This window comes from Cucurbita pepo, chromosome 2, assembly GCF_057944985.1.
Source record: "Cucurbita pepo subsp. pepo isolate OVF chromosome 2, ASM5794498v1, whole genome shotgun sequence".
NCBI classification, from domain to species: Eukaryota; Viridiplantae; Streptophyta; class Magnoliopsida; order Cucurbitales; family Cucurbitaceae; genus Cucurbita; species Cucurbita pepo.
The window spans coordinates 13,740,663-13,757,057 of record NC_141799.1 but is presented as its reverse complement, the minus strand read 5'-3'; the positions used below and the strand labels follow the sequence as shown (position 1 = coordinate 13,757,057).

Genomic DNA, 16,395 nt, shown 5'->3' with positions numbered 1-16,395 from the left:
GGTTGTATACCTGTTCCTGTCCAGGGTTGTGTTGTCTATAGTTGCATGCCTGTTCCAAATCCTTGTTACGTGCTTTCATCCTAGATGGTAATGGGTCTTTACCATTTCATATTGGGTGAATGTGGGGTGTATGACTATTCACCAAAATCATATCTACACTTGTAAGGGCTAAAATGCCCCAAAATGTACTTGTAAGGGCTAAAATGCCCCAAAATGTACTTGTAAGGGCTAAAATGCCCCAAAATGTACTTGTAAGGGCTAAAATGCCCCAAAATGTACGATAGAGATATGACTAACTAATTGTCACTTCTTCCTACCCTGAGTTATATGTTATGTCACTTCTTCCTACCCTGAGTTATATGCTATTTAATTGTCATATAACGTTCATTTCTTTAATTCTTCAAATCGGTTTCCAATGTATTTCCTTGCTCACGTTTTCTAAACCTTTTCTCGTAACATGACTCGAGGCCCGCACATATGCCGATGTTGTTCGCGACGTCCAAGTTTCTCAAGGCTGACAAAAGGCTGACTTGTTCGATTGGTTAGAACAAGTGTCGCATAATCGCTGTCCTGCTATCACAAGAACACGAATGTGACACAAAGCATACAAACCTAATTTCAATCGATAAAGACAACACAACCAACTTCCTAGTTGAAGAGATCAAACTCATGGAGGAATCCAGAGCCATCCAACTTCCAAACTTCTTCATTCCAAACTTCTTCTCTCGTGACCTTTATTTCGATCCTGCAAAGGATAGTGAAGGCATTATCAAATTTACCGGTTGTCGTTCGTTGATGGATTAAAAAATGTCAGGAAAATCTTTGGCTGTGAATAAAATTTTATTATTTTAGACATCAAACAACTCTTAAAAGAATAAAAAAACATCTTTCGGATAGATGATTTAGAAGTCACAATACAACTACGAGCAATTTTTTAAAAAATTCAAATTCAATGCTTCAAGTCATTCAGTTTCCAGTGAGGACAAAATTATCATCAAGTTTATCACTGACGTTGTTCGTGCTTGTTGACATACTTTTACTTCCTTCTTATAAGAATAGTTAGTATCACAATCATACTCGGTGTCACGATAATTCCAATGCACGGCATTGACGAATTATCAACCATGTTCAAATTGAATGCTTTTCTTTTTTTTCTTTATTGTTATTAAATCGATCAGATCATACCAACCAAATTGCAGGCAAAGTGATGAAATTCAGCAAATTTATTGCCGAAAAGAAGTAAAAAATCCTCAAGAACAAATCAGAATTTTGCGCAATGCGAAGGCAGACCAGTTTGATGATTCACCGCTACGATCTCCGAAACTTCGCATTTCAGAACATCTTGCCTTAGTTTGGCTCCGGCGGATTTGAGTCCCTTCAGAGAAACCGGTTGATTGAAGAGGTTCAGCGACGGCAGTCTCGAAGCCGCCGGCAATTTTCCGTTAGGTAAGAAATTCACGAAGTTTTCTTTCAGTAATGGAACCTCGAAATCTTCCTTGTTATGCTTCACGATATTGTCTTTTGCACTTATGTGAGCGCCTGGTTCCATGTGATTTGTTGAAAAACTGGCTTGATTTGGGAAATTTGGATACAAACTGACGTAGCCTCTTAGGTACATCATGTCGATTAGGAACTTCTTCCATGATGCCTGCCAACCGTTTGTTCTTGATTTAGGGATTTGAACTGGATTTTCCTTGGCATTTTCTGTGAATCTTGAGTTCATGTAAACATAAAATTCCCTCCAATGTTTGGGGAAGAAAAGTGCTCCCCAGCTGCAGGGCAGCTGGTGGAGGTAAGGTGTGTTTGGATGAATCCGCTGGAAAAACTCTGTTGCATTCCATTTAGGCCTTTCCTTCACCACTTCGACTAGCCGAGGTGTGTAAAGCGATATCGTTGATAGCTCAGGTAGAGATATTTGTGGATCATAGTGGTATGCTAGGAGGGCATATTTGATCCATAGGTAGTAGTATGGAGAGACTTCGATATCATCTTCGAGTAAGAGACCGTAATCGTCGTCTGAAGCTGGATACCAACTCTCGCTCACTGCTCGTATTAGCCCTCCTTGGATGATTCTCCTTCTAAGGCTTTTGGGGCCATGGGGCCACTCAAATGAGCTTACTAATTTGATAGTTTCCTCATCCACTTTGCTGTCCATGTTGAAGCTGATAGGTATCTCATCCCCTAGGTAATATGCATCTTTGAGTGATTTGAGAAGCCTTGTTAACGAATTGGCACGGTTTTGTGTGATAATGTTGATTGAAATCCGCATCTTGTTCCAATCTGAAGAAGGAAAAAACGCACGAGTGTTACACTATGGCAAGAATTTTCGACGGGAGAAACTGAGCGTAAAAAGTGTTGTAGTGTTCTTACTTGGAATTGCGGTTGGTCGAAGATCAGCCATCCAAAGAACTTTTGAAATGGAAGGTCTTGGTAAAAGAATCAGTGTTGTAGTATTCACGTTAGCCTCGGACGCCATTTTCAAAGCCTTCTTTACGTTAGGATCGAGATCGGCTACCGTGACGATGATGCTTGGATTGTGTATTTGGATCAATCCCTTCATACTAGCATACACTGCTTGCACCACGGGCACCTCAGAATTTGATAGGCCAGAGAGAGCCCCAATAGCTAAGTCAAATATCTTGAACCTCCGTTCTTTACACACCAACTTAGGCCATTTAAGAGCAGCTGCAGCATCTTCACATGGGCAAAAAGTGCCTCCCGACACTACAATATAAGCTTTCTTGCCAATAGTGGACCTGAACTTTTCAAGAAGTGGGGCTAGTGCTTTAACTTCATCAACAGAATGAGCATAGAATAGAGCATCTATCTTTTGAGGATGCATGGCTGCCCATTGTGTGACATAGCCAGTAGACAGCGCTTTCCACCATTGATCGTCCCGAACTTGAACGATGTCCTTAAATATCACAGTTGTCTCGGACACGTAAGCCAGCCTGTGTTCACTATCACCCCAGGTTTCCTTGTCTTTTGGATCTACAGGAAGAACAAACGAGCCTGCGTTTCTGTATTTTTGAAGCTGATAGCTGCATAATTTGGGATGGATAACAGTTAGCTGACCAGAATTTACTGGAAAGATGAGATCAAATTTCAGTGCTAAAGCCATTTATAATGTGAAATTCTGATAATGCTTCACTCAAAGGAATTTTATTCCACAATTTCCATTCCATGACTGCTAGTTTGTTGCAAATAATGCACCAAAAAGACAGCTTCCGTTTGTCACGTTATGTGTTACTGCCCAAGCCCACTGCTAGCAGATATTGTCTTTTTTGAGCTTTTCCTTATGGATTTCCCCTCAAGGTTTTAAAACGCGTCTATTAGGAAGAGGTTTCCACACCCTTATAAGGACTGTTTCGTTCTTTTCTCCAACTGATGTGGGGTTTCAAAATCCACCCCCCTTGGGGGCCAGTGTCCTCGCTGGCACACTGCTTAGTGTCTAGCTCTGATACCATTTGTAACAGTCCAAACCCACTGGAGAGGGTCTAGCCCTACGCCACCAGTGTCTCGCACCGTTAGGTGACTGGCTCTGATACCACTTGTAACGGCCCAAGCACACCGTTAACAAATATTGTCCTCTTTGGGCTTTCCCTTGAGGTTTTAAAATGCGTATACTAGGGAGAGGTCTCCACACCCTTGTAAGGAATGCTTTATTCCCCTCTCTAACCGATGTGGGATCTCACATTATGTTATGACTCAGTTGATTTGTAGTACCGTAGAAATGAAGAAAGCAGGAATGTAAATCGAGTTAAAGTTACCTTAGATGGAGATCTTCCCCTGTTGCAAAGGTGAATGGAGTTTCAATGAAAAGCGTCTTAACAAGCTCTGCAGATAAGAACCAAGAGCTGGAGAGAAAATCAACCTGCACAATTTTATTGACTGTGATGTTATAAGCAGGATCAGGCAAGTAAAGCCCCGCCTCCTTGGAACGAAACTTCCGATAACTCGGGAACGTGAAATCCTTCTGTCGAAATGGCAAAATCCTCCCTATACTGCCCAAAACTGCATTCTTGTACTTCTCCGTCCCTGCTACATGAGACAAAATCTGTAGCATTTTATGGCCAGGAATCATGTCGTCGTCGAGAATGTATACTAAATCGGCCTCGGTTTGTAAGGCCATTTGGAACCTTCCATAGTACTTGAAGTCATAGCTTGAACTAATGAAGCTAATTCTTGAGTTGTTATAGCTATCTACAATTCTCTTCAATGAGAGCTCATTTGGGCTCCCAAATGCAAGCACCCAAACATGGTGGAAAGGAAGAGTTTGATGCAGCAAAGAGTTAATCTGTGCACACAGAGTTTTCCTCTTGAAATGGTTCAAGATCACAGTAACTTTTGGCTTGTTTTTCCCTCTCAAATCCCATTTGGACTTCATTGCCATAAGCTGAGAAAGAGTTTCAGTTCCAAAGCTTTGGCTTTGAAAATCTAAAACCTCATTATAAAGCTCTGTTTTCAACTTGATCATCTGTGCATCATTCGACTTCTTTTGCTCGAAATCAATCTTCTCGTTCTCACAAGCTTCCTCCGGTGTGATCGGTCTGAATTCCGCAAAAGAAGTTTGTTCTTGATATCGTCCCACGACGTGGGGCGGTATTACAAACTGTTTCCATTGCTGAGCAATTCTAGTAGCCCAAGAGAAATCTGGTTTGGTTCTCAAGTCTATTGCAGGGCTCACATAATAAAGTAAAAACGTTGCATATATTGCAAAGGCAAACTGGAGACATGTAAGAGCAGTAACAAGCTTTGTTGAGGTATTTCTTTGAGCTCTTAACTTTCCCTTTCCTCCTCCAACATACTCATTTATCATCCCTTCTAAATACTCCCCGTTTCGCGTCGTAGGATTCCGAAACATTCCCATCTTCCACAACACGATTTCGGAACAATCACAACCTGCAACCGAACGAAACTGAAAAGAGATTACCAATATCGAAACATTATCTTCGACCTGAGAAAGTTGGCCAGAAATGAGTTGAGAAAGGCCTGTCAAGAGAGGTGAGTTATGAACAAGAACAGAATTAGGAGACTTAATAAAGGAAGAAGCGTTTGTACATGAGAAATGCACTCAATGTCACATGGGGTTGATGCTTATAATATTAGTTTTAGTTGAAACAGTGTCAAAAAACGCATCATCTTGAGGCTTATTGCCTCTTTAGCCCGGATTTAAAGCCTCAGAAAATGGCTCCTCCATTGTCTGTCTAGAAACTAGATAAAAATGTTTGATTGAAAAAACAAAAACCCAAATCTCCAAATTAGAAAACACCCAAAAAGAGGTTCTTTAACTCAAAAGTTGTGGAAGAAAGAAGGTGTAAACGCCATATTTGAAGGCAGATTTGACTGCGAAAGCAACCAAAACGAGCATGGGATGGCCATGAATGAAAGAAAACTTAAAAAGAAGCAAACCCAAGAAGACAACAACAAGAAAAAGAAGTAAAAAAATACTTACAAAAACTTGAAGTTAAAGCAATGGAGTGGAAAGAGATGCGAAATAAACAGCTAACAATAGCTTCTTCCGCAAACAATCCAAAGCCAAAACAAACCTCAAAAGAAGAACCCACAACTTACAAAACCAGAGGCATCAAAAAATGGCTTGAAATATTAGCAAAGAAGAAGAGAGTTGAGGAAAATGGGTTTGAGCCAAACTTTGTGTTTTTGGGGAATTTGAATGCAACAAAGGAAAACTCATAAAGAAATTAAAAGAAGGATGAGGATTTTGATTTGAAGCTGAGTCGCCATGTACTATCATTACTTATGAACTCGCCGGTGTGCCAACGAGAACGCTGGCCCATAATGATGGTGGGTTGTGAGATCCTACGTTGGCTATAGAGAGGGATGAAACATTTCTTACAAGGGTGTAGAAACCTCTCCCTGTATTTTAAAATCATGAGGCTGACGACAATATATAATGGGCTAAAGCGGATAATCGTCATCCCTAGCCCCATATAATTCTTTGCCTTCACAACTTTTTTCGTTAGATTTCATAGAGATCAAGGTGGGAGTTTCATGAGAGGAATTTTCTTTACATGGGTTCCCCACACCATCGACCGACATTGACTCATCTCAATCTTGATGGAAGAGATCGACGATGTTAAATTCTTTTACTCCATTTAAAAAGTCTTTTTCATCAGACAACTTGTTGAGGTGAGAATGGTGCTTCCTACTACTTCATCACACACAGTGTCTTATTATCGACCCTACCACACGACATCTGGCTACACAAGCTTGATCTTGAGATAGCGAAGATCTGATAGAAGTATAAAATTTCGATTGTTCGTAATGATTTGACTTATAATAAATTATTAAAATGGGTTACTCCATAGATAAAAGGCAAAAATGTAAAAAGAGAGGATTTGTTACTTTGAAATGAAACAACACATATCACAATCAAAGGGTTCTTTTGGCTTCAACTTTCCTACCCAAAACAAAGTTGATCACCTTTTCCTTCCCATCAATCTTCCTCTTTTTCAAATCATAGATTGATTCAATGCTTTCAAATTCAAAAATTTGTTCATATTGACTCACGAACTAGTTTTCGTTTTCATACTTGTTACATCAATCTCCCTACTCGGTCTCATATCTAATGATGTACAAGTTAATATATCGTTCTCTCCGTCATAGTAAATATGTGATACCCAAGTAAATGATGGGTATATGAATGAAACGATATCACAGAGCGTTTACTACTACCTATATCAACAATATCAACTTCCTTTTTTGGTGGCTCAATCATAAGAACTACATGGTTGAGCATGCTTTATTCGTAGTAATTATATGTTGCGTGATATCCTATAAATTTTTCTGTGATATATGTGAGTGAAGAATAAGTATCTTAGAAGGACTCGTGTTCGTCTTTAGAATAATTTTCGCTCTTAAAAAGCGAGGAGTAGGTAATCAAAACAAAAAGTTTTAAAATATTTAAAATATAAAGACGAAAATTAAATAAAAAAAAATCCATAATGAAAATGTGATAAAACCCACCAAAATAAAGTACATTATATCTTTAGCTCATTGGAAGCACATTCGTTTTTAATTAAAAAAAAAAAAAAAAAAAAAAATTTAAAAGCACTTTAATTAAAGTTATGCTTATATAATAATTTAAGTAATCACTTTATTGGTACTTTTATTTAAAAATAAATAGACAAAATAGCTATTAATTATTAATATTTATTTCATGAATAAACACTAATGAATGATTTTCATCCACATTATTAATGTTAAATTTATGTAAATTTAAATGTATACATGAAAATAAATTTACTCCTAGCAAATCTTGTCTTTAGGCCTATATAACACTGATGTGAGACTTTCATCATCCAACACCTCCCCTTAATCAAGGCTCGACTCCTTTTTCTTTTGGAGTTCTTTGTTTGACATTTGAGGATTTACCAATCTATTGGCATGAATACCATATTAGATGAACACAACTCTCTACAACAATGATATGATATTGTCCGAGTATAAGCTCTCATGGTTTTGCTTTGGGCTACCCAAAAGGCCTCATACTAATGGAGATAGTATTCCTTGATTATAAACCTATGATCATTCTTTAAATTAACCGACGTGGGACTTTCATCATCCAACAATATGATCTTAATTTATTAAAATGGGTTGAGACGAGTTCTCTGATCGATCACTTGAATATAGAAAGTTTTACCATCACAAAGGCGATCATTCTAAAACATATAAAGAAAATTATATATTCCTCGAAAACTGAAAAACTCGAAAGTGTAATTCTGGTTATTTTATTACAAAACCCACTTCCCTTTTTAGGGAGCAAAGGTTTTAGGCTCATTATGTTGGTCCATAGATGGTGCCATTGCAAGTTGAGGAGGTGACATTGCCAAAAGAGTGTCAATAGCTGAGGTATCACAATAGGCTTCAAGGATATCTCCTTCTTCAGTTGTGTATCCCAAAGAGCCAAGCAACGTAGGCCAACACTCGTGTTGGATGACTTTGATGGCTTCACAACAATTCGGGCCTAAATAAGTTTCGCCGTTGAGGAAGAACGTGATAATTTCAGCCGTGCATGCCTGGAGTTCGTATAGAGATTCCCAACAATCTGATACCTCATCGTTCAACTTCATTTGAGTTGCTAGACTCATTTCAGAGTTCGGCCTCGATTCCGTTGTAGATAAGACGATGAGAGCTAGAAAGAACGTAAGAACGAAGAGTTTCAAAAAATTAGCCATTTTAGGAAGGAAAGATTCGAAGAAGAGACGAAGGGTTGATATGAATGGATAATCAAATGGGGAGCTTATATAAATAGAGAAGGCAACGTATGATTAATCAGACTTTGTAACTTACAATTAAATGCTTAATGACTTTACTTAATTAATCTAATAATTGATTATCACTTTTCAATAACCAAAACGTTTTATAATTGATTATTCCTTTCAACTTTTCTTAACGTTTTATAATTCTTCATTTTAACTTCTCAGTTTATAGGTATTTTTTTTAGATAAAATGTAAAACTCGGAGTATTTTTTTATTAATTTAGCTTTTAACAAAATGGCCCGTGTAATTTTAACTTTTATTTTAAAAAGTTGTCATATAGCGGTCAACTTTTGATAAACGTTTCAAATTACCCTTTGAGTAGAAATCTCTAAATTATAATGTTGATAAAAAATCGACATAACAATCGTCTAAAACGACTTAATAATAATTTAGACACTTGTCTGAATGATGTTAAATAATGACATTTCTTGTGTTCAATATATTCTAACTTTTTATTCCAAATATAATTATCACGGTCTCGGTCGGTAATATTGTGGCTCTTGAAAATTAGGGGTAATGTGATGTCCCACATTGGTTGGTGAGAAGAACAAAACACCATTTAGAAGGACGTGGAAACCTTACCTCAGCAGATGACAATATCTACTGTAAAAATTACCGGTAATTTTTGAACAAAAGTCAAAGTGCACGAGTATTTGCTATTAATTTAGCCTAATAACCTTCACGCTTATGATCGCCATGTTGACTTTTTATCCAACATTCTAACAATCATTATACATATTCTAACAATCATTATAAATTTCTACGGGTTGGATCTTTCTGAACTTCTGATTAGTGATTTAATAAATCAAACAGTGTCTCGTCGGTCATAAAGAAAATTATGTATTCCTCAAAAATAATAAAAACGAAGAAAACCCATAAGTGTAACTCTGGACTATAGAATTGCAAAGGTTGGAAGAACAACTAAGCATAACTTGGACAAACTACAGCCTCGTAGCTATTTTATTACAAAACCCACTTCCCTTTTTCAAGGGGCAAAGCTTTTAGGCTCATTATGTTGGTCCATAGATGGTGCCATTGCTTGTTGTGGAGGTGACATTGCCAAAAGAGTATCAATAGCTGAGGTATCACAATAGGCTTCAAGGATATCTCCTTCTTCATTTGTGTATCCCAAAGAGCCAAGCAACGTTGGCCAACACTCGTGTTGGATGACTTTGATGGCTTCACAACAATTCGGGCCTAAATAAGTTTCGCCGTTGAGGAAGAACGTGATAATCTCGGCCGTGCATGCCTGGAGTTGGTATAGAGACCCCCAACAATCTGATATCTCATCGTTCAGCTTCATTCGAGCTGCTAGACTCATTTCAGGGTTTGGCCTTGATTCAGCTGTAGGCGAGAAGATGAGAGCTAGAAATGACATAGCAATGAAGAGTTTCAAGAGGTTAGCCATTTTACGAACGGATTATGGATGCTAAGGAAGATTAAGCTGAATTGGGTTGATGTGAAAAGCTCATAAAATGTAGAGTTTATATAGGGACGTGTGGTATTTGGGGAAGTAATTAGACTTTGTAACTTACAATTAAATGTGTAATGGTTTTACTTGATTATGATGATTAATAATAACTAAAACGTTTTATGATGTCTTTTAGTTTTCTTTCTTGATGATGTTAATCGTAAGTAACGTTTTTCACTAATTGAACTATGTGTTCATTGTGAGCTTGTTAATGATATTTGACTCGATGGATCTAATGGACCTATATTCCTATTGTAGTACACATCCCTTCTATTCACAATTTGATATGACGGACCCATATCCCTTATGTTCACAGTTTGACACGATAGACCCAATGGACACATATCTATTGTAGTACATATCCCTTACGACACGATGTACCTAATGGACCCATATCCATTCTATTCACACTTTAACACGATGAACCTGATGGAACCATATCAGGTAATGGCCCAAACCCGCCCTAACAGACATTGTCATCTTTGGGCTTTCTCTCGAGGTTTTTAAAACGCGTTGCTAAGGAGAGGTTTTCACACCCTTATAAAGAATGTTTTGTTATCCTCCTCAACCGACGTGGGACCTCACAATATCCCTTCTGTTGTAATGTGTATCTCTTCCATTCACAATTTGACACGATGGACCCAATGAACCCGATGAACCCATATTCCTTCTATTGTAGTACATATCCTTCCATTCACAATTTGACGTTATGAACCCGATGGACCCAAATCTCTCTATTGTAGTACATATCCCTTCTGTTCACAATTTGACATGGACCTAATGAACTCGATGGACCCAAAACATACCATAAACAATAATTTACCAAAACTAGCATTTCAGATAAGTAGCTGATGAAAAATAAACACTTCGGAAAAGAATTAGTAGTATTATACCATACTTAGTGAAACTCACCACGATTATCCCCATAATTCACTTATATACCTCCAACCAAAATCACACGAACTAGGACGAGTCTGAGGAAGAATCGTAATTCCTGCACCTTGCGTGACATCTCCCAGTCCACCACGGCTTGTCTCGTCATAGTTGTTACTACCTCCAACCAAAATCACACGAACTAGGACTAGTTTGAGGAAGAATCGTAATTCCTACACCTTGCGTGGCGTCTCCCCGTCCACCCCGGCTTGTCTCGTCATAGTTGTTACAACGCCAATTATACTAACATATTTCACCCACAATTCTTATTCATTTACAGCTTACAACAAGGAAGTATACCAGCCAAACCTCTAGGTAAATATATACCCCCCCCCAACAAAACTCCATATACCACAAAAACAGGAAATGTCTACAACAATGGCAGGAAGGATGAAGTTACAGATGGTACCGTTGGATTACCGTTGACGAGTTCGAGCAGGAAATGTCATTGTAGGGTGGAGCGTTCTTTGGGGCCGTGGCGTTGGGTTCCCTAATAACATGGTTTGAGACCGTGTCAACATGTCTACCATTGATGGCGTTTGGTACGATTGCATAAGGCTTCCGCTGCGTGTTGAATCACCACGAGTGGTCGCTCGCTGCCATGAATGAGAGCTTAGTCCTGATAGAACATATGCCCTTCCTGAAGTATCATAGATGCGTTGGTCTTCCATTCTTTCCTTCATCTCCTTTAGCTCAGCACAAAGGGATGTGCATAAATGATCACCAGCTTGTCCTGAGATAGTTTCTGACAGTGCTCTATAACAGTCCTCTAAGACACAGACTGCATCGGCCAAATCACCATGTTCAGCTGCAACACGAGCCTTCGCCATCGACTCCAAGGCATGTACTCGATTGCGTTGCCTGTCAACTTCTATCGACACAGATTGTTCTCCAATCGTATTAGGCCTTCTTATCTTCACTTCCTCAACGTCTTCTAACGTCACCATTTCGTTCGTGATGGGTATTCGGTAAGTACATTCGACTTTGAGCAATGACATCTCTTCTAAGGAACCATCAACCGGTACATTGATCGTCACCAAAAAGTCTCGTTCTTCTTGAGCATACAGGTCTCCCACATTTATTGTGCCAATTCTTGAACCAGAAGCGATGTTCGATCGGTAGTTTCCAGCTTTCAGTGAACCGAGCTGCAAACTAGGATGAACACACTCAATTCTAACCTGAAGCTCTTGCACAACAACACTCAAGAGCCCTCCAATGCACTGAGCAAACGCATCCTGAATTGTATTTTCCGCTTCTACAAATGAAAACGTTCCCCCTGAAATCTCAGAGATCGAGTGCATCGTCGTAGCATCATGGTCGGTGCCAAAACCAAACGAATGCACTGGTATCTGCAACGCCGTGTTGTTATTACGATGGATTGATACCGGAAGAAGCGACAGATAGTCGGTTTCGGAACGTGAACCATCAATGCCGAAAGTATATGTATCCTGGCCATCAGAAAGTAGCATAATGCTACAAACAGGATTCTTCCACTTCCGGTCTAGTAACACTTTGGTCCCTTTCTTTATACCGTCTATGATGTTTGTTCCACCATTTGAAACCAAAGAATTAATAGCTTGCAAAGCCTGTTGTCGTCCACTCTCGGTCATCCGACAAAGAGGAAAAACGCGTCGTGCTGCAGAGGAGAAGCAAATTACAGAAAGCCGATCCGAGGGGCCAAGGCTCTGTACCACGAAACCCATTGCTCGTTTTAGCAAAGCAAGCTTGGTACCAGTCATGCTCCCACTGACATCAAGCACCGTGACAAGGTCAACTGGAGCACGAGAACGTTGAGAAGGAAATGGTGTTCGATTTTCGCAACAATGCTGCCCGTGATTTGCAAAACTAGCCTTGATATGCACTAATACAGTGAAATTATCATGAAATGCTGATTGAGCAACAGCTGAAACTTCTGGATATGTCTTAACCTCAATTTTCCCAAAAAAACCATCAATAGGATCTACAACAGATGTTCCTCTATCAGGTATGTCTTCTAGGACTTCATCATCGTCGAACAGGCCAGGTTCGGGCTCATGAGACAAAGATGCTACCTGTCTAGGCAAATCAATCGACGGGGGGCGAACCCTTCTTAAAACGGTCATCCACGACTCATCTGGTGACCAATCAAGTTGGTTGAATCTCATCATTCTGTTGGGAATATCTGAAGCTGGGCTCTGGAAAGGAATCTCTTTCCATTTGGCTCTGCAAACTGGGCAAATTTGATTTCCATGCTTAACATTCGACGTGATGCAATGAAAATGAAACGAGTGGGAGCACTCGGCGGTGAAGATAGCATGGCCCTTCCCCGGCCTCATAGTAGTCAGGCATATCGCACACGTTCTCTGCAATTCGAAAACGACACGAGGATGAGAACAAAAGAACCAAAAACTCCAACTTCATAATAACAAAAGCTACAGAGCTGCATGTTTAAGATGTAGTTCAGATGATCAAATGATAACATCACACAATATTTATCTTCAAACACGATAACATAGAGAGATGGATATTAAGTCAAGTAGTTAACATCATAACTTGGGCTCGGTTCAAAATGTAGAACGAAGAAATAACTACAAATAACATGAAAAAACGTCTCCCAAGCCCACTGCTAACAGATATTATCCTCTTTGGGCTTTCCCTTTCGGGTTTCCCCTCAAAGTTTTCAAAACGCGTGTGGTAGGGAGAGGTTTCCACACCCTTATAAAGAACGCGGATCTCACATGGTCCTTGAACGGACTACTCCACTTCACCCTCCTCCCTCACATAAATTCATCACAACTCATGACATTGAAACCACGAAGTAAAACAGATCAAAGTGATAAAGAACAGTAGCACAGTGTTTTTCTTTCCCCTTGTTATCTTTTGTGAGGCAATGATTGATGAACAGATAAGGATATTCCAATGATTTTGTTGTTTTAAATATATAATTAGTTTCCTTCTTACAGAGTTCCCTTCACATACTTGAATTTAACACACCAACAGTCTTCAAGTACAAAAAAGAAGCAAACAAAAAACATCAAAACTAATTCTGTTCACAAGAAATTCGGATCAAGAAAGCTTCTCAGCAGAAAACACCACAAACCCAAGTTCAGAAATCAAATAAAAGAAACAAAAAAAGCTTAGCAACAGTACAAGAACAAGATAAACACCAGCAGAGAACAAAAAAACTAGCAAAAGGGGCAAACCCCAAGAACCCAACAAACCTTTGAGGATCTGGTTGAGGATTTGGAGAGCTGGAGAAGGGAATTCGACGAGGTGGGTGTCGCCGGCAGAGAAAGCAAATTGGACGGCGCAGCGCCGTCGGAGAATCTAGGCGCCATGGACGGCAAAGAATCCTCAAGATTTCGAGGGCCATAGAGGCACATATTGAAGCCGAGAGCCACTTTCACCTTCTTCCATGTGGAACCCATGATTGAGTTCAGATGAAAGGGCGGTAAAATCTAAGGTAACCCAAGTGGGTATGAAGACAGCATACTGGGAAGAGTAATGGAAATGGGTAGAGGAAGTTCAGTGCGAAGGGAAGGGGATTTGAGCTTTGTTTTGGTTCAATGGGGCAGAGAGCTTGTAGCTTCCTAGCATCCTTTTTTTGGCAGCTCTAGAGATATTTACCATAAGAACACTTCTCCTCTAAATTTTATTCTAAATTTTATTCGGTTGGATGATGAAAGTCTGCTCATTTAGGGAATGATCATGTGTTTATAATTAAGAATACTATCTCCAATGAGACATTTTGGGAAGCTCAGAGCAAAGCCATGAGCGCTCACAGTGGACAATATCATACCACTTGGAAAGTGGTTTGAGGGACGAAGACAAACAATATCATACCACTTGGAGAGTGGTTTGAGGGACGAAGATAGACTTAGACAGTTACCACGTTGATGATAATGAAGAGAATAGTCATAGAAGCAATGAAGCTCGTAGCCAAAGTCGTGGTTTCTCTTGATTATACGGTTCATCAAGATCAAAAAAATAATGACTAAATTCAAACTTTGTTTAAATTATTGAAATTATATTTATAATTTAGTCAAAAATAATAATATTATTTTTAGAATGGATACACCAAATTATGTATTTATTGCTTTGTTTGATTTGAAAAAATAAAATAAAATAAAATAGGACTGCCAGCTGTATATACAGATTTGTTGAGGTCGTGTGGTCAAAGTTCCACAGCTGTTAATATTATTAAATATGATTTGTTTGATTTAAAAATTTATTTTTATGGGCCAACTTTTGTTCTTTTTAATTATTTATTTTACACATTTAAATCTTTAAAAATTCTATTTTTATAAATTTTAAAATTGTTAGTATTGAGCCCCGAAAAAAAAAATTCCAAATTTAATAGTTTAAGCGTCCTCGCCTATGTCTAAGATTTAGAATTCAAATTTGAATTCGACGTCTAATAGCCTTGTCATTTCCCTACTTCTTACGAGTAGATCCAACACCTAATAGGGTCGTCATTCAACTCTAAGTAAAACATACTTAACTATAGGGTTCTTATAATTGAGTTATCGAGACGAAAGATGCACATTATTGGTATAGATAGTAACTTTTATTTCTTATCCTCAAAATCGCTCTCGTTTAGATGTGGTCTTAGTTCATTCATTTACCCGTCCTTTACTCAGGTGTCACATACCCACTAGGTCCCACCTGACTTTAGTTAAAAACTCCCGACTCAATTACATGCAATCAGGCTTGAATCATAACGTCTCGAAATCAACTTAAACTAAGTAAAAAAAATGATGGGAGTTTGTGAAAAGGAGTTAAAAGCATCCATTGTGTTGGGTCCCTCTGGTTTGTGTCTTGTAATGCAAAAAGAACCACTTTTTCTTCCTCTTTTACATAATAAACACTTCATGGCCCCATCTCTTCTCAACAGCCCCTTTCACATTCCATACTGTTCACTCTTTTTCCCAAAAGGGTTTTTTTTTTCTTCTTTAATATCTTTTTACCCTTAGCTAGAAAAAATTCATTTGGAAAAAGGGTCCGTGAAAAACTTTGACTTTCCAACCTCAATCAATTATTTTATCATGTATAAGAATCGATTCTTATACCATTTAAGAAAGCACGAGTTTTAGTTAAACACTCTCATATCATCAATACTTTTTGAAAAATAATGTAGGAGATAAGAGAAAGAGGTTCGCTTCTAGAAGTATTACTTTTAAATAGATCATATAAAAATAGAGTTTTAGATCACCGACGTTGTCTGTAACAAAAATTTAGTAATGCACTACGAGAAAAAGAGTGTTTTTTTTTTTTTTTTTTTTTTTTTATGATTTGAGATTTGATATCGATATTGATGAGGAGAAAACGAGAAAGATAAGACAAAAGAGTTTGTGCTTGCTACAACCACTTCACAACTTAGGAAGCAAATTGATGAGAGACATTGGTAGTTGGCTTAGCTGAAGTGCTGTGGATTTTAGTGCTTTTTGACTTGAACTGATTTGACTGTAATTTAATGTTTGGCAACATCCTTGTCGGTTTAGATGGATATGACTGTTTTTGACTAGTGCCCACAACTTTCAACCAATCCATAAACGACCAATCCATCTACTCGTTTATGCACTTAGACTACCACCTTTTCTTTGAAAGTTTTTAAAACGCGTCTAATCCATCTACTCCTTTATACACCAACACCTTTTCTTTGAAGGTTTTTAAAACGCGTCTAGTCCATCTACATCCTTATGAAAAATGTTTCGTTCTCCTCCATCTCT

General features: G+C 38.5%; 3 protein-coding genes and 1 pseudogene across 5 annotated transcripts; all 4 read right to left on the bottom strand.

Annotated features, from left to right (window-relative positions):
* Positions 1-1,127: 1,127 nt before the first annotated feature.
* On the bottom strand, positions 1,128-5,580 carry LOC111789398 (glycosyltransferase family protein 2). The gene is made up of 5 exons (XM_023670159.2): positions 5,456-5,580; positions 4,958-4,992; positions 3,771-4,902; positions 2,371-3,041; positions 1,128-2,280 (listed from the first exon to the last, which is right to left on the bottom strand). The coding sequence occupies exons 3-5, from the start codon at positions 4,868-4,870 to the stop codon at positions 1,262-1,264; spliced, it is 2,790 nt and encodes a 929-aa protein (XP_023525927.2). The 5' UTR covers positions 4,871-4,902; positions 4,958-4,992; positions 5,456-5,580; the 3' UTR covers positions 1,128-1,261.
* Positions 5,581-7,775: 2,195 nt separating this feature from the next.
* Positions 7,776-8,198, bottom strand: LOC111788484 (egg cell-secreted protein 1.1-like). The gene has a single exon (XM_023668820.2). The coding sequence runs from the start codon at positions 8,196-8,198 to the stop codon at positions 7,776-7,778; it is 423 nt and encodes a 140-aa protein (XP_023524588.2).
* Positions 8,199-9,130: 932 nt separating this feature from the next.
* On the bottom strand, positions 9,131-10,482 carry LOC111788483 (egg cell-secreted protein 1.1 pseudogene; annotated as a pseudogene).
* A 138-nt stretch (positions 10,483-10,620) lies between these two features.
* LOC111788639 (E3 ubiquitin-protein ligase WAV3) lies at positions 10,621-14,286 on the bottom strand. Of its 3 annotated transcripts, XR_015420008.1 has the most exons (3): positions 13,888-14,286; positions 10,867-13,029; positions 10,621-10,754 (listed from the first exon to the last, which is right to left on the bottom strand). XR_015420008.1 is itself a non-coding variant. In XM_087121703.1 (2 exons), exons 1-2 carry the CDS (start codon positions 14,092-14,094, stop codon positions 11,104-11,106), a joined length of 2,133 nt encoding a protein of 710 aa, XP_086977829.1. In that variant the 5' UTR covers positions 14,095-14,286; the 3' UTR covers positions 10,621-11,103. The 3 variants fall into 3 exon arrangements, 2 of the variants coding, with proteins under 2 accessions (XP_086977829.1, XP_086977830.1); XM_087121703.1 differs by having other exon boundaries at positions 10,621-13,029; XM_087121704.1 differs by lacking the exon at positions 13,888-14,286 and adding an exon at positions 13,381-13,538 and having other exon boundaries at positions 10,621-13,029.
* Between the last annotated feature and the right edge of the window lie 2,109 nt (positions 14,287-16,395).